The sequence below is a fragment of the Pan paniscus genome, chromosome 20 (genome assembly GCF_029289425.2).
Source record: "Pan paniscus chromosome 20, NHGRI_mPanPan1-v2.0_pri, whole genome shotgun sequence".
In the NCBI taxonomy this organism is placed as follows: Eukaryota; Metazoa; Chordata; class Mammalia; order Primates; family Hominidae; genus Pan; species Pan paniscus.
This window is the reverse complement of record NC_073269.2, coordinates 53,896,830-53,913,966: the sequence shown is the minus strand read 5'-3', so window position 1 is coordinate 53,913,966 and position 17,137 is coordinate 53,896,830. Positions and strand designations below refer to the sequence as shown.

The 17,137-nt window shown below is 55.1% G+C and overlaps 1 protein-coding gene and 1 non-coding gene across 4 annotated transcripts; both read right to left on the bottom strand.

Moving 5' to 3' along the window:
* Positions 1 to 2,452: 2,452 nt before the first annotated feature.
* On the bottom strand, positions 2,453 to 16,318 carry NOP53 (NOP53 ribosome biogenesis factor). 3 transcript variants are annotated; one of them, XM_034944955.3, is made up of 14 exons: positions 15,949 to 16,318; positions 14,785 to 15,101; positions 13,492 to 13,556; positions 10,239 to 10,347; positions 9,415 to 9,614; positions 8,931 to 9,001; positions 7,918 to 8,013; positions 5,886 to 5,990; positions 5,626 to 5,808; positions 4,994 to 5,169; positions 4,694 to 4,760; positions 3,914 to 3,990; positions 3,774 to 3,830; positions 3,460 to 3,519 (listed from the first exon to the last, which is right to left on the bottom strand). In XM_034944955.3, the coding sequence occupies exons 2-14, from the start codon at positions 15,006 to 15,008 to the stop codon at positions 3,513 to 3,515; spliced, it is 1,437 nt and encodes a 478-aa protein (XP_034800846.1). In that variant the 5' UTR covers positions 15,009 to 15,101; positions 15,949 to 16,318; the 3' UTR covers positions 3,460 to 3,512. The 3 variants fall into 3 exon arrangements, with proteins under 3 accessions (XP_063456514.1, XP_034800846.1, XP_054959468.1); XM_063600444.1 differs by lacking the exon at positions 15,949 to 16,318 and having other exon boundaries at positions 2,453 to 3,539; positions 14,785 to 15,041; XM_055103493.2 differs by lacking the exon at positions 15,949 to 16,318 and having other exon boundaries at positions 3,460 to 3,830; positions 14,785 to 15,041.
* LOC112437961 (small nucleolar RNA SNORD23) lies at positions 4,554 to 4,663 on the bottom strand. Its single transcript, XR_003026458.2, has one exon. It is a non-coding gene; the product is annotated as a small nucleolar RNA SNORD23 (small nucleolar RNA).
* Positions 16,319 to 17,137: the final 819 nt, after the last annotated feature.

Sequence of the window (17,137 nt, the reverse complement as noted above, 5' to 3'; positions counted from 1 at the left end):
GAGTTTGTCCTTGATTGGCTGTGACCACCCTCACCCCTGGGTATCCAGGAATGTGCCTGACGCCCCAATCGCCATCTCCGGGCGTTAAGAGCTTCCTCCCCATTTCCAGCAGTTTCCTTCAGTCACCCCTGAGCAGAGTCACTGGGTCAGAGGCTGGCCTCCTTGATAGACGGTGTTTCTTTTTCTTTTTTTCCTGAGATGGAGTTTCACTCTTGTTGCCCAGGCTGGAGTGCAGTGGTGCGGTCTCAGCTCACTGCAACCTCCGTCTCCCAGGTTCAAGTGATTCTGCTGCCTCAGCCTCCCAAGTAGCTGGGACTATAGGTGCGTGCCACCATACCCAGCTAATTTTTATATTTTTTAGGAGAGATGGAGTTTCGCCATGTTGGCCAGGCTGGTCTCGAACTCCTGACCTCAGGTGATCCACCCACCTCCACCTCCCAAAGTGCTGGGATTACAGGTGTGAGCCACTATGCCCGGCCTCATTTTTACCTCTCCCTACTGCTCTATTGTCCACACATCCACCCCCCGCCGCCCCCAACACACACACACACAGCTGTTTTCCTACCTGCAGAACACCCCTTTTTATTTAATATGGGAGGGGAAAGAACAGCAGAAATAGCTCCTTAAAGCCTTGTTCTGTGGCATGTGGTGGGGAGGTGGGAAGTTCTGACGTAAGTCTCTCCCTTCTATTTTATTTATTTATTTAATTTAATTATTTTTTGAGATGGAGTCTCACTCTGTCGCCCAGGCTGGAGTACAGTGGCACTATCTCGGCTGACTGCAACCTCCACCTCCCGGGTTCAAACAATTCTCCGGCCTCAGCCCCCCAAGTAGCTGGGACTACCAGCACACGCCACCACACCCGGCTAATTTTTTAGTACTTTTAGTAGAGACGGGGTTTCTCCATGTTGGTCAGGCTGGTCTTGAACTCCTGACCTCAGGTGATCCACCCGCCTCAGCCTCCCAAAGTGCTGGGATTACAGGCATGAGCCACCATGCCCAGCCTCACTCATTTCTTTTATAAACTGCCTGCTCTATTTTTATAAACATTTTGTCCTAGAGAAGCTTTCCCAAAGGCCATAGTATAAAACGGAGAAAGACCAACAGAAAACGTAACACTGAACCCTTCCTTCCTGACAAAAGACACCACATACAAAGTCAAAAGTCAAAAGCAGCCTAGGGGAAATGTTTGCGACATGTATGACAGACTGTGGGTCCACAATAAATAAAGAGCTACTACAAATAAACAAGAAAATGACAAACAGCACAGGAGAAAAATGGTCAAAAGGTTTGTACCAACACAGAAGAGGAATATGAATGAATGGTCAGCAATCATATAAGGAGATGTTTAAGACAGGTACAGTGGCTCATGCCTGTAGTCCCAGCACTTTGGGAAGCCAAGGTGGGTGGATCGCTTGAGGTCAGGAGTTTGAGGCCAGCCTGGGCAGCATGGCAAATCCCCATCTTCAATAAAAATACTAAAGTAGCCAGGCATGGTGGCATGTGCCTGTAATCCCAGCTACTTGGGGGGACTGAGGTGGGAGGATCACTTGAGCCCAGGAGGTCAAGGCTGCAGTGAGCCAAGAAGCTGGGATTGCACCATTGCACTCCCACCCGGGGAACCCTACCTCAAAAAAAAAAAAAAAAAAGTTCAACCTCACTGGTAACCAGACACAATCAAATAAAAATAGTGGAATTGCACCGTTGCAAAGCTACACGGCAACAGGCAGGCTCCTCCTATGCTACCAGAGAGTAAAAATCAGCACAGCCCCTTTGGAGACCAATTGGGTTGAACCTATCAAATGACCTGTTACAGATACATGTATCCTTCAGCCAAGATTCACTTCCAGGTACTTAACTACAGACACAAGTAAAAAGGCACGTGGACAAAGACATTGTTTCGGTTTCATTAGGAGGAGCCACACTGGCCTGGTTAAGAAACACAAGGCACACCCTCGTAATGGGATTCCACACAGCCACAAAACAGAAGGAAGCAGTTCTGTACAGACACAGAATTACCTCCAAGATGCACTGACAGCAAGCTGCAGAATCACGCACAGTGTGATCCTAAGACACCAAAAAAAAAAAAAAAAAAAAATTCTATCCTCACAAGTACATGCGTGAAATTTACGTTAGTTTTTTGGGGGGTGGGGGGGTTGAGACAGGGTCCTCTTTGTCATCCAGGAGAGACTGCAGTGGCGCAATCTCAGCTCACTGTAGCCTCCACCTCCCAGGCTCAAGCGATTCTCCTACCTCAGCCTCCCCAGGAGCTGGGACTACAGGTGCACACCACCATGCCTGGCTAATCGATTATGTAATTTAATAGAATCACACAGGGAACATAATCACTCAAACCACACTGCAGTGACTGCTTGACAGGCAGCTCCAGAACAGGGGCGTGGATGTGACTGGAGGGCAAAGGTCAACAGTGACAGACACGTTTTGACAATGATTTACAGTGAGGATAAGTTTTTCGTTTCTTGTAAAGATTTTAAAAACATGTTTTCAAAATAGGCACAGAAGGGAGGAAAATTACCTCATTTTATGTGTCTCTGTTTCCTCACCTTTGTTACTTAAGTTTTTGATACAGGTCTCCCTCTGTCACCCAGCCTGCAGTGCAATGGCGTGATCATGGCTCACTGCAGCTTCCACCTCCCAAGCTCAGCTGATCCTCCCACCTCAGCCTCCCCAGTAGCTGCGACCATAGCTGCATCCCACCATAACCGGCTAATTTTTGGTAGAGATAGGGTATGGCTATGTTGCCCAGGCTGGTCTCAAACTCCTGGGCTCAAGTGATCTGCCCGCCTCAGCCTCCCAAAGTGATGGGATTACAGGAGTGAACCACTGTGCCCAGCCCTATTTCCTCACCTTTAAAATGGGAATAAGTACAGCCCTCATTGGTTAGGCCGCTGTGAGTTCAGTGAGTGAATCCACCTGCTTAAACCCGATAGCAGGTGTTCTATCGGCAGAGGTCAGCTGCCACCACTCCTTCTATCAGTGTGGCGAGAGCTGCTATGTCACCCACAGCAGAAGGAACTGGGCTATTCTCCAAGTCGGAATCCAGTGGGGGAACCTCCTCCTCACCTCTGCTTCACCTCCCACCTCCAGACAGGCCATAAGCCCTGCGCCCTCTTCTTCACCTCCCACCTCCGGCCAGGCCATAAGCCCTGTGCCCTCTGCTTCACCTCCCACCTCCGGCCAGGCCATAAGCCCTGCGCCCTCTGCCTGCTGTCTTTTTAGGATCTGCCCAGGCTTGGAAGGGCTGCCAGCTTCACAGCTATTGGACAGACCATGATCCAGTCGGCTGACGACCCCTTCAGACACACCCTAGGCCCTCACCAGGCTCTGGCGGTGAGTTCTGGCATCTACATGCTTGTGCGCCATGGGGGGACACGCAGAGTCTGCACCCGGTAGCAGCCGCCCGCAGGAGGCACACAAGCCACACGTGGAGCCCACTGATTAGCTAGAAGGGATTTTTTATTGAAGGGCGAGTCTCCGGCATCTGATGGCAGCTACAACCTGGGGACAGAGGAGAGGAGCTGAGGGTGGGTGAGAGGGTGCCCCATACCCCCTGCCGACCTGACACCCCCCGCCTTTCAGTTTCCCTTTGGGGACCCTCCCAACCCCGCTCTGGTTTCAGGGCCTCTTCTGGGCATGGCCGAGGGGGTGTGGCTCAGCCACTAGCCACACTCTGGGAGGGGCCCTGGGACTCGGTGGGCACCACGGGGTGGGAGAAGGGCTCCCTTCCTTGCACCGAAGCCGGGTGGACTCACTGGATCTCGCGGAACGCCCGCTTCTCCACCAGCTTCACCTTGTACTTGCGTTTGAACCTGGAGCAGGGACAATGGAGCAATCAGTGCCCGGGGCCAATCCCAGATGCCCTCGCCCCACAGCAGCCCCGGCTGCCCCTTACTTGGCTCTCTCTCGAGGCTCGATCATATTCCTCCTCTGGAAGCTCTTGAACCGGTCTCGAAGGATGTTGCCCTCGGGCTGCAGGACAGAGAGGGAGGCCTCAGCAGGGCCTGGCAGAAGCCCAAGGGCCTGGACCTCTCCTCGGGGTCCTGGCAGGGCTCAGCCCCATGCAGTCTCCCCAGGGCAGCCTGTGGGCACCAGGGACTCAGCCTGGCCCGCAGCTGCTGGGGCTCAGTGTTGGGATGACAGCCACCAACCTATGGCCATCTCTAAGCTGGGCTTAGAGGAGTCACGGGAAGTGGGCTGGTGATGACATAGAAAAGGGGACAGTAAGGGCAAAGGCTGGATCAGAGGGAGAAGGCACAGTCCACTCATGAGCACAGCTGGCTGGAGCCCCACGGCCGGGTCAGCCCAGGTGTGTGGCTGACAGAGGAGCTGGGCTTCCTCAGGGGCACTGGGGAGCCACAGCAGGTTCTGAGCAGGGGAGGGACAGGGTTGGTTCTGAGCTTCAGGAAGGTCCCTCTAGTCCTAAAGGTGACCGGGACTGCAACAGGGACCAGCTGGAAGGAAAGGCCTTCTTAGGGTCCCAGACTCAAACCTTAGCCTGGCCCCTCACCCTGGGATCTCATCCCAGCATCCCGTGCCCTCAGCCCCTGGGCATTGGCCCCACTGGCCCAGCCCAGGGGCAGCCATGGTGTCGCCCATAGCCCCTGGGGGGCACGGGGAGCAAGGATGGTGTCATCACTGGGCACGGGGCTCCACGGCAGGACACAATGAGCACCTTCAGGGTCCTGAGCGAGTCTGTCAGCTCCGAGCTCAGCTGCACGTCGATGTCAGGTGCCTGGTACCTGCAGAACAGGGCGGGTGTTCAGAAATACCACCCCCGCGGGGCCCAGGACACCCAGTCCAAAGCCCCCTCCTGGAGAAGAAGGGGCCTCTGAGAATGTGGGGTTTTGTGGGGGAAGAGGTGGTCTCCCGATGGGGGCGGGTGGGCAGTTCCTGAACAAAGGCAGGAAGGTGTCAGGACCTGGGACCTGGCCCCCTCCCCAGCCTCTCCCAGAACCCCCGGCCTGGTTCTCACTTGAGCCGCCCCAGCCTTCGGGGCTTGTCAGCCTCGGCCTCCCGCCGCGCCTGCCGCTGCCTCCGCCGCCGTGCCAGCTCCGCCAGCCTCAGGGCCACCTGGGCCTTGATCCCGCGCAGCCGGAACAGCTCCTGGTGCCGGAGCCGGGCGGCCCGCAACGCGGCCTGCTGTACCCGCTGTGGAGACGGGGGAGGGTCAGGGCCCAGGCCGGTGTTGGCCACACAGGGAGGCCTTCTCTCTACACAGGGAGCCTTCCCGGTGCAAACCTGCCTGTCCCCGGAGGCCCTTCCTAACCCCGTCACATCAGCGGCCCCTCCAGTGCCTTCCCAGCAGCTGTTTGCTGAAGCCCCTTTTGTCATCCATCTCCCCTGGTCTGCGGTGCAGAAACCTCCCCCCACCCCGCCCCTCAAACAGAAGCGCCAGGGACCCTGTCCCACCCCAGCCCGAGCCCTGTCTGGAAGAGGCTGGGAAATGAGTCTCAGCTGTGAGGATCCCAAACAGCCCAAACCACAGGCCACATGCGGGGCTTGGGGTGTGCAGGCTGCCCGCAGCACCCAGGGCAGCCCATGGTGGGAGGAAGGAAGGAAGGGGGCGAGGCATCAGAGGCAGGCCCTGCTGGCCCAGGCGCTCACCAGCCTGTGCGCAGCCTTCTCCCGCCGCCGCTGCTGCTCCGTCTTCTTCTCTGTGGTGGCCAGGCGGGCGGGCGTGGGACAGACCTCGGCATCCCCAGCCTCCGGCCCCTCGCCCTGGCCTGGCTCCCCCTCACCATCCGACTCCTCCAGCAGCCCCTCGCACAGCTCCTGGAATGTGGACTCCTGGGGAGGCGGGGTGCAGTGTCAGGGGTGGGTAGGAGGCCCGGGGAGGGGAGGGAGTGGGCAGGTGCGGGGCTCACCTGGGTGGCGGCCTGCTCCGTGGCAGGCAGGGCCAGCTGCCGCTCCAGCTTCTCCGCCTCCTTCTGCCGCTGCAACTCCACCTCGTGGGCCGCTGAGAGCAGGGTCTGAGGGGCGGGAGTGAGGATGGGTCCCTGAACCCCTCCTGGGACACTGAGACTAGACCCTCTTACCTCCCATCTGTCCCTCATCCAGTGCCCGTGGATCCCGCCCCGGCCCAGGCTTTCCTCCCCACACCCCGTCTACCAGCACACCCACCCTGCACAGAGCCAGACGGCACCTCAAACCCTCGCCCTCACACCTGCTCCGCACGTCTGTGAAGGCAGTCTGACCTGCACGCTTCACATTTTTTTTTTCTGAGATAGAGTTTGGGCAACTCTTGTTGCCCAGACTGGAGTGCAATGGTGTGATCTCAGCTCACCACAACCCCCACCTCCTGGGTTCAAGCGATTCTCCTGCCTCAGCCTCCCGAGTAGCTACTATTACAGGCATGTGCCACCATACCCGGCTAATTCTGTAATTTTAGTAGAGATGGGGTTTCTCCATGTTGGTCAGGCTGGTCTTGAACTCCTGACCTCAGGTGGTCCACCCACCTCGGCCTCCCCAAGTGCTGGGATTACAGGTGTGAGCCACCACGCCCGGCCCACAGTTTCATTTATGTGAATAGGTCAGGGTGGGCCAGTCCCTGAGACAGGAAGCCTGGCATCTGCCCAAGACCACACGAGACAGGCAATTGCGGGGGTGATGGCTGACATGTGTGAGGTTTCCTTTACGGACAGTAAAAATGTTCTAAAATTGACTGCGGGGATGGTTACACAATGGTCACTAAAAGCCACTGAATCACATACTCTAACTAGGTTGACCGTATGGTTAAGTGAATTTTATCTCTATGAAGTAGTTCTGTACAAATCTAAAAGCGAATGTCTGATCTCCACGCCCCCTCCCACATCAGGTCCAGGAACAGATGGCAGTGAGCGGCACCCTCACGCTTTCAACCATGAGCACACTGTTGCTTTTTTCCGCAGACACATTTCTCTACCAGATGAGGAAGCTGCCTCTGTTCCCGGCTAGCTATCTCCTTCTTATGAATGCTGAAAACGATTCGGACAAGCGTCCTGCATCTACCGCAAACATCTCAGCATCTCTCCAGTCACGTGACCCCATGAGAAGGGGTGTTCCTCGAGGGAGGGTTGTGCTTGTTTTTTGAGTCTCGCTCTGTTACACAGGCTGCAGTGCCGTGGTGCGATCATAGCTCACTGCAGCCTAGACCTCCTGGGCTCAAGCAATCCTCCCACCTCAGCCTCCCAAGCAGTTGGGACCACAGATGCGCGCTGCCATGCCCTGCTAATTTTCTGTATTTAGTAGAGACAGGGTTTCACCATGTTGGTCAGGCTGGTCTCCAACTCCTGACCTCCAATGATCTGCCCGCCTCAGCCTCCCAAAGTGCTGGGATTACAGGTGTGAGGCACCGCACCCGGCCAAGGGAGGGGTTTTTGTCCCCTTTGTCCACAGCATCTGTGCCCAACAGATGCCCGCTAAATGCACAGTGGCTCCAGCTAGACTTTCCCATTGCTGAGCTAGCCTCGCCCATATATAACTGTCACTTGGCTGCCCGTGTGCCACCGTGTCACCACAGCCTTTTTCATCTCTGTCCCACAGGCTTCCTGGAAGGCACCACGGTCTCTCTCAACTCTGTGCCTTTGCAGTGCTGTTCCCACCACCTGGAAAACCCACTCCCCTCCTCCCATTGCAAACCCCTCCCTCAGCCTCTGCCTCGGCTCAGGCGACCCCTCCTCCCGGGAGCCCTTCCTGACCCCCCAGGCTGAGCCAGGTGCCCCGTCTCGGCTCCCAGCCCCAACCACTCTGCCCATCACTGTCTGGGAACAGGTCTCTTGCACTGGACCGTGAGCCCCGCTGAGGACAGGCCCAGGGCTGTCTGGGTCATTGGAGTTCCCAGCACAGGGAGGAAGCGAGTGAAGGCCTGACCAAGAGGCAGAGCCCACTGAGGAGGGAGGCCTGGACGGGGCAGTGTACCTGGTGGTCTTCAAAGGATGGGTTGTAGGAAGCTCCGGCAGGCGCCACCTCCACGGCGGGTGCCTGGGACGGCTTGGTGTGCAGGCGTGCTGGCCGCTGTGGAGAAAAGGCCGAGGCAGGGTAAGGCCGTGCGTTGGGGCTGCGGGTGACCCAGGACACAGCCATGGGGCAGACGCTCCAGGCCTTGCCAGTGGTTGGGTGTGGGAAGAGCTGAAGGGGCATTCAGGTGACTCCAGAGCAAGACTCCATCTCAGAAAAAGGATAGTAGCCTATCCTCTGCTACCCACGAGGCTGAGCCCCAGAGATTATAAGCACCTGGGCTCTAACACTTGGGGTCCAGCAGCTCAAGAAGAAGGAGGCTGCAAATCCAAACTCAAACCCGTGACACTTCTGCCACTTGCCAGCACGGGCTCCACCTTCTCATGCGCTACCTCTTTACATTCTCCCCACCGGCCCATGATCTAAGTACAATTTCATCTGTATTTTATTTTATTTTTTTTGAGACAGAGTTTCGCTCTTGTCGCCCAGGCTGGAGTGCAGTGGCATGATCTCGGCTCACTGCCACCTCCACCTCCCTGGTTCAAGCGATTCTCCTGCCTCAGCCTCCCTAATAGCTGGGACTACAGGCACGTGCCACCAAGCCCAGCTAATTTTTTTTGTATTTTTAGTAGAGACAGGGTTTCACCACGTTGGTCAGGCTGGGCTCAAACTCCCGACCTCAGGTGATCCACCTGTCTCAGCCTCCCGAAGTGCTGGGATTACAGGCGTGAGCCACCATGCCCGGCCCTCATCTGCATTTTAGAGGAAGATACAGGTTGCAGAAAGGTGAGACCACCTTCCCAGGATCAGTCAGCACTGGAGCTGGGACAGGAATCCCAGCCACCTGGCTCCAGCACAGAGTTCTCGGCCACTGGGATGGAAGGGCTCTGAGACTGAGACTCTACTGCAGGAACACAGAGCAGCTCCCGGCCCTCCTCACCCTCCACCCAGGATGCCCTTCCCACACATCTCACCTTCACTCCTTTCTTCTTGGTCTGCTCCAGGAAAAACTCATCCTGGCCAACCAACGGCCTGTCCAGGGGGTCTGTGGATACAGCGAGGGGAGCTGCTGGGACAGTCCCAGCATGGAAGAGGCACCAAAGGCTTCCCCCCAATCCCTCCACATTTCAAAAAGGTGACCCTGAAGCTCAGGCAAGGGAAGGACTGATTCTAGACCCCAAGGGCCTTGATCACCAGGACAAAACTGTGTCTGGACGGGTTCAGAAAGTGGAAGAGACCAAAGCTGAAGGCTTCCTTTCCTGAAGCCTCACAACTCAGGAAAGGAAAAGCACGAGTGGGAAACGGCCGCCCCTTCAGGACGCGCGACTCTGCTGGGAGGTCACCAAAGCACCCACAAAAGCACTCCCTTTCACACTGTACTCTTGTGCAGTGCACAACACACACAAACTGGACATGGCAGTCCTGTCCCCGTTCATAGGTGACAGCAGGATCACTCACTGTCTGAGGCCCAGAGGTCGTAGAAGGGCCGCTCTACGGTGTCCTGGGGCCCGGGCTTGGCCCTTGCTGCGGAAGGGTTGAGGAGCCGGGCCTGGGCCCTGCGCACCTCCCGGGGCAGCTCGCCCTGCTTGGCCAGCTTCTCCCATAGCTGCTCCTTCCGCCTGAGCTTCTTGGCATTGGGGACCTGGTGGGCGAGGACGCTGGTCGGGGAGAGGGGGCACAAGTGCAGCAGGTGAGGTGGCAGCCTGAACGGCAACCGGGCCTCCTCCCCGTCGGGCTTCCTCCACCATTAAGGCAGCTTCAGCACCCCCTCTCCAAAAGGTGGCACTCCGCCCCCTCTTCAGAGAACTCCTCTCCCCACGTCTGTCTCCAGCCTAGGCCTCCCCTCTGAGCCCCAGACTCAACGAAGCAACAGCCCCGTCCTGGACATACCCCAGGCACCTCACACCACCACGTCAAAACCAACCTCAACATCACCCGAAATCCCACTCCTCCTCCACATCCCCATCTCAGGGGAAGGCCAGCTGTCCACCCTCTCACCCGCTCATGCCCCAAGACCCACCTGATGTGCCTCCTGAACACGCCTCCCACTCAGCCCCTCCTCTCCAACCCCAAAGCCCCCAGCTGGGTCCAGGCCCCTCCTCACCTGCCTCGGCCCAGCACCAGGGCACCCAGACTCCCTCCCTCCAATCTGCACTCCGAAGCCCAAACCTGAGCCTGCCCTACCCTTCAAATGACCCTCACCTACCACCCCCCAGCCCCGGAAACCCTTTAGGACCAGAGTCTGGCGGGAAAGAACGGCCCAGGGATGCTGGGACACTCACTCTTTGGGGGCAGGGACTTTGGATGTGTTCTCGAGGATGAGGTCAACCCGAAGGGGTTTCTTGAGAAGCAGTGACTTCTTCTGGACTTTGGTTCTCTTCTTTGTCAGCCCTAAGAGTGGGAAAGAGAACAAGTCAAGGCCTCAGCCCTACCCACTGCCAAAGACCACCCACCCTATTCACCTCCATGGGAGCCATCAGACCTGAATCCCAAGTCACCCCAGGAGACTTGGGGGTCCCCAGGCTCCTACCTGGAGGTAGAGGCCCCTAAGGATGGGGCCCAAGGTGCCCAAGCTCTGACCCTCCACAACCAAGTGCTGGGCCAGCAGGAGGCAGGCCCCATGCTGGGGACACGAAGAGTCACGCCCACAGCCACATAGGAGGGTCTTCCAGACAAACAGGGAACCTCTTCCCTGCATGGTGGCTCACGCCTGTAATCCCAGCACTCTGGGAGGCTGAGGTGGGAGGATCACTTGAGCCCAGGAGTTTGAGGCCAGCCTGAGCAACATAGTGAGATCTCGTCTCAGGGGAAAAAAAAAAAAAAAAAAAAAGGGAAGAAAGCAAGTCATCAGTTGACACTGAAGCCCAGGGAGGGCCACGGAAGTGGACTTGGGACCCAGGACGGCCACTTCTCAGCATAACTTCTAGTTCTCTGGTTTTTACTGTCTTTTTCCTCCCACAAAGATACCTGTGGTTTTTACTTCAAAAGCCTAACAGTTAAAAGCAGTAACTCTACAGCAAAACACTCTAGAATGGAATAACGCCCTTGCATGGACTGTGGGACCTCACACAAGAGGCTTAGCTCCTCCGTGCCCCCAAAATGAGGATGTGGATACCTCCCTCACTAGGCTGTTGTGAAGATGTCATCATTTAAGGCCCACAAAGCACAGGGGCTGACCTGGTTGACTGCTTACAACCACTATGATCTTTGTCCGTGTTTCCTTACTAAAGTGGAACCCATAAACTGCCTCTTTCCTGCCCCACAAGGAGGCTTCCCACTCGCCAAAGCACGCCGATAACTACTTTCCCATCTGTTCATTACAGGCAGGTCACTGACTTACCCTTTACACTCACACACCAGATCAACTCACTTCGGTCAAGGCTGACTTCTCTAATAACCCCCCACTTTTTTTCTTTTTTTTTTGAGACAGAGTCTTGTTGCCCAGGCTGGAGCGGAGTGCAATGATGCGATCTTGGCTCACTGCAACCTCTGCCTCCCAGGTTCAAGCAACAATCCTGCCTCAGCCTCCTGAGTAGCTGGAATTACAGGCATGCGCCACCACGCTCGGCTAATTTTGTACTCTTAGTAAAGACGGGGTTTCTCCATGTTGGTCAGGCTGGTCTCAAACTCCCGACCTCAGGTGATCCACCCGCGTCAGCCTCCCAAAGTGCTGGGATTACAAGCGTGAGCCACCATGCCCAGCTTGAGACAGAGTCTTGCTCTGTCGCCCAGGCTGGAGTGCAGTGGTATGATCTTGGCTCACTGCAACCTCTGCCTCCCGTGTTCAAGCGCTTCTCAGTAGCTGGGATTACATGCGTGTCCGGCTAGTTTTTGTATTTTTAGTAGAGACGGGGTTTCACCATGCTGCCCAGGCTGGTCTCCAACCCCTGACCTCAAGTGATCCGCCCCACCTCGGCCTCCCAAAGCGCTGGGCTTACAGGTGTAGGCCACTGCACCCAGACTCTAATAACCACTTTTTACCTGCCTATTCGAAGTCTCCTGTACCTCAGGGCAGCTCCTTCCACTCTATCTGGTCACTGAACCAGGTCCGCTCATTTTCATTAAAACACACCCTTTGACTGATCTCACACAAGCTCACTCTCTTGCTCATTAAAGCAGACCCCCTCACTTGCTTCCAGGCTGTTCATTAGAGCAGATCATCTGTTCTTAGTTTGTTTTTCTACATATTGAAGTAAACACTATTACTCACCAGAGCAATCCCTCCCTCACGCCTCATCTTGTTTCAGCAGATCCCCACCCTACATTCTAGCAACTTAAGGCAAGCAAGTTAAGACGTGTGTTACCCGCTCACTAAAGCAAGTCCTCTTACTCCTATTAAAGCTCATCTTGGCCGGGCGCAGCGGCTCACGCCTATAACCCCAGCACTTTGGGAGGCCAAGGCAGGTGGATCACCTGAGGTCAGGAGTTTGAGACCAGCCTGGCTGACATGATGAAGACCCATCTCTACTAAAAATACAGAAATTAGCCAGGCTTGACCAGGCGTGGTGGCTCATGCCTGTAATCCCAGCACTTTGGGAGGCCGAGGCGGGCGGATCACCTGAGGTCAGGAGTTCGAGACCAGCCTGACCAACATAGAGAAACCCCATCTCTACTAAAAATACAAAATTAGCTGGGCATGGTGGCGCATGCCTGTAACCCCAGCTACTCAGGAGGCTGAGGCAGGAGAATCGCTTGAACCTGGGAGGTGGAGGTTGCGGTGAGCTGAGATCACGCCATTGCACTCCAGCCTGGGCTCGAAACTCCATCTCAAAAAAAAAAAAAAAAAAAAAAAGAGAGAGAGAAAAGAAAAGAAATTAGCCAGGCTGTGCAGCCTGCAGTCCCAGCTACTTGGGAGGCTGAGGCAGGAGAATCGCTTGAACTGAGATCACACCACTGTACTCCAGCCTGGATGACAGAGCAACACTGTCTCAAAAAAATAATAGTAATCCCAGGCTGGAGTTCAGCGGCGCGATCTCGGCTCACTGCAACCTCCACCTCCCAGGTTCAAGTGATTCTCCTGCCTCAGCCTCCCAGGTAGCTGGGATTACAGGTGCCCGCCACCACAACTGGCTAATTTTTGTATTTTTAGCAGAGACGGGGTTTCACCATATTGGCCAGGCTGGTCTCGAACTCCTGACCTCAAGTGATCTGCCTGCCTGAGCCTCCCAAAGTGCTGGGAATACAGGCGTGACTCACCGCAACCGGCAGGACTGAGTTAAGCAGGTCCTTGACTTGCTTTTCTGCAAGCTAAAAAGAGATCCTTTAATGTGTTTCTAACTTATTCATCAAGGCAGACTCCCAGCAGCTTATCTGTGCATGGAGATCACTGACATCTCAAAAGAAAAACCTGCCTTCTCTAAGTTCGTCTCCAGCTTGCTTTCTGCCCATTTGAGGTCCCCTTGTTTATATTAAGGTTGACCTGTTTCCGCAGATATTTGCCTTCCAAGCCACATCATTAACACAGATCTCAGAGGCTACCGTAAACTGACTAACAACGAATAACGGCCATTCCACACCACAAAAGCCTCTCCTCACCTTTTTCCTTGGAGCCAGTGTCCACGAAGAAGAGTTTTTCATTTGGAGCCTCTGACAACAAGCCACTGGGGGACAGAAATGCAGAACATCAGCCAGAGATGTTGGAGAGGAAAGAGATTTAACCTGGCAGGTCCAGCCTTCATCTTCCGCTTAGTCAAGTCCCGCCACCGGACTCTTCCAGGCTAAGGCTTCGCCCAGCAGTTTACAAAACTTAGTATTTAGGAAGGACTGCCAGGCGCAGTGGCTCACCTGAGGTCAGGAGTTCAAAAGCAGCCTGGCCAACATGGTGAAACCCTGTCTCTACTAAAAATACAAAAATTAGGCCAGGTGTGGTGGCTCACACCTGTAATCTTAGCACTTTACGGGGCCGGGGCGGGTGGATCACCTAAGGTCAGGAGTTCAAGACCAGCCTGGCCTGTAACATGGCAAAACCCTGTCTCTACTAAAAATACAAAAATTAGCCGGACGTGGTGGTGCATGCCTGTAATCCCAGCTACTTGGGAGGCTGAAGCAGGAGAATCACTTGAACCCAGGAGGCAGAGGTTGCAGTAAGCCGAGATCGTGCCATTGCACTCCAGCCTGGACTACAGAGAAAGACTCCGTCTCAAAAAAAAAAAAAAAAGAAAGAAAAAAGAAAAGAAAAGAAAAGAAAAATAGCCAGGCATGGTGGCGCCCGCCTGTAATCCCAGCTACTCAAGAGGCTGAGGCAGGAGAATCGCTTGAGCCTGGGAGGCGGAGGTTGCGGTGAGCTGAGATCGCACCTACTCCAGCCTGGGCGATAAAGCGAGACTCCCTACGAAAAACATATATATATACGTATATACATATATATACATATATACATATATATACACATATATACATATATACACATATATACATATATACATATATACACATATATACATATATATACATATATACATATATATATACACACACACATTTAGGAAACAGCAAGCTAAGGTGGATGCATGGAACGTATTTATGCTAAAAATTATTCATTGTTTACCTAAAACCCAAATTTAATTGAGCGTCCTGTATATTTATCTGCTAAATCTGGTAACTCTATCAAGCTCTCCAGCTTCCCATGCTGAGTCCCCTGCCCATGCTCTCCATTTCCTCGGCGGTCCCCGGGACAGGAGCCCCCAACCCCCAACCCCCAACCCCCGGCCCCCGGCCCCCGGCCCCCGACCCCCGACCCCCGACCCCCGACGAGTCCACGCAAGCACGCCTGGCCTTGCACCTGGGCGCAGGAACCGTCCCACCTCCCGGAAGTCCCGCCCAACGTACCCGCTCGTGCGCTCCTGTAGCCGCACGTCTTCCAGGAACTGGTCAACCTCCAGCCCCAGCGGCTCCTGAGCAAGCCGCCGCCAGCCCCGCTTCTTATTTCTTGGGCCTCGCCGCCGCCGCCTCAGCGCTGGGTCCACCGAAGTGGGCCGCAGCCCCAGGAAACCAGAATCGGCATCGCTTTTCGAGCTGCGCTTCCCACCAACACCACTGCCTCCTGCCGCCATCTTGTCAAAGGAAGAACTCAGCCGCTGGCGTCCCAAAAAGCCGCTTTGCAGCGTGCGCGCGCAGATTTCCCACCCTCTTCCGTGACGTACTTCCTGTGGCAGCCATATTTATAAAGTGACTGGAGTTGCCAGGAGGCTGCCATCTTGGTAAAGGATAAATGGCTCCTCCTTCCTCCATTCTTTACAGCGGGATCTGAAGATTCCTAACGGCGGCGGGTGGTAGGAAAGAGACGGGAAGGTTGCAGGTTCTTAGCTTTCGCCCTTAAGCGAACACCTTTCCCGGCCGCCTGGGGTCTTTGCTCAAACTGATTTTTTTCTTTAATAGATAAGGTCTCACTTTGTTGCCCCCAGGCTGGAGTGCGGTGGAAGGGTAATGGCTCACTGCAGCCTCCAACTCCTAAGCTCAGGGATTCTCTTACCTCAGCCTCCCGAGTAGCTGCGACCACAGAAGGGTGCATCCACACCTGGCTAATTTTTTATTTTTATTTTTTGTAGAAATGGAGCCTCCCCATGTTGCCCAGGCTGGTCTCAAACATCTGGTTTCAAGTGATCCTCCTTCCTAGGCCTCCCAAAGCGCTGGGATTACAGGCTCACACCACCACTCCCGGTCCAAACTGATGTGCGTTTTTTTTTTAAGAGACAAAGGTCTCACTATGTTGTCCAGGCTGGTCTTGAACCCCTGGGCTCAAGTGATTCTCCCTCCTCAGCCTCCGAAAATGCTAGGATTACAGATGTGAGCCACCATGCTCGGCCTGATTATTTTTTAATCTCGTTTTCTTAGAAAGTCAGAACCGTCAGTGGCAGATTCTGCACAACACACATTCCAATCTCAGAAGTTTTGTCCTCTCAAATGTTCCAATCCTAGGATCTTAGAAATCAAGTAACTTTCGGAATATCAAAGTTGGAAGCACAGAACATTAGAGGAATGTTAGAAACATACACTTTTAGGACCCTAGAAGTGCAGACTCAGAATCATTCATCTTGAGCGGGCTACTTCACTGTGCCTCAGTTTCCTCATCTGTAAAATAAAGATGATAACAGTACATCTGCCTCATAAGTCATGCAGAAGATTAAACATATGTAAAGCGCTTAAGGCTGCGTCTGGCATCTGAGTGTTAGCTATTGTTACTGCTTTGCCCTCTGAGGCTTCATCTTAGAATCAACTCATCTTTGCTATTTACAAATAAGGAAGGAAGCTCAGAGGCTCTTGGGCCCTGGCAGCCATTCAAAGGGATCCATGGCAGGGCGTGGTGATTCACGCCTCTAATCCCAGCACTTTGGGAGGCCGATGCAGGAGGATCGCTTGAGCCCAGGAATTCAAGACCAGCCTGGGCAACATAGTGAGATCCTGTGTCTGCCAAAAATTTAAAAATTAGCCAGGCGTGATGGTGTGCGCCTGTAGTCCTAGGTACTCGGGAGGCTGAGGTGGGAGGATCGCTTGAGCCCAGGAGTTGGAGGGTGCAGTGAGCCGTGATTGCACCATTGCACTCCAGCCTGGGTGACAGAGCAAGACCCTGTCTCAAAAACAAAACAATCAAATCAAAGGAATCCAGGCCTCATAAAAGCCACTCTGGACTCATAAAGGAAAAAGGCACAGAGAGGGCAGGCGACACACGCATGGTCACACAGCGAAATTCAACTGGATCCTTGCGCAGAGCGTTGGAAAGGTGACAGGCCCTAAAGGTGACAGGCCCTGGATCGCAGCCCCGAGACCTGAGCGCCGGATCACCTGGGCAGGGATTTTGGCGACCACAGCCTATCTGTTTTCTGAGCGTCCGCCAGGGGGCGCCGCGAGCCGCGAAACTGGGCCCGCGTGGGCGGGATGAGTGCGCGGCCCCCGTGTCCCGGGACGCCGTGGGTGTGGCCTGGATGTGAGTGCGCGGGACTCGGCGCGCACGGTGCGCTCCCCAGCTCTGGCCAAGAGTCCCCGGTGCGTGAGCGCGCGCACACTCCTGGCAGCCCGTGTGGGCAAGGTCACCACTTCCCCAACCAGAAACCACTGTGTTCCTGGTGTTACGCGTCGGGAGTTATGTACCCAGGTTGTGCAAGGGCACGTTGCCGGGCAGGGCGGGAGCTGGGAGAGCACTTCGTGCCCGAATACACACACACACCCCGCGCGCGCCCCAGGG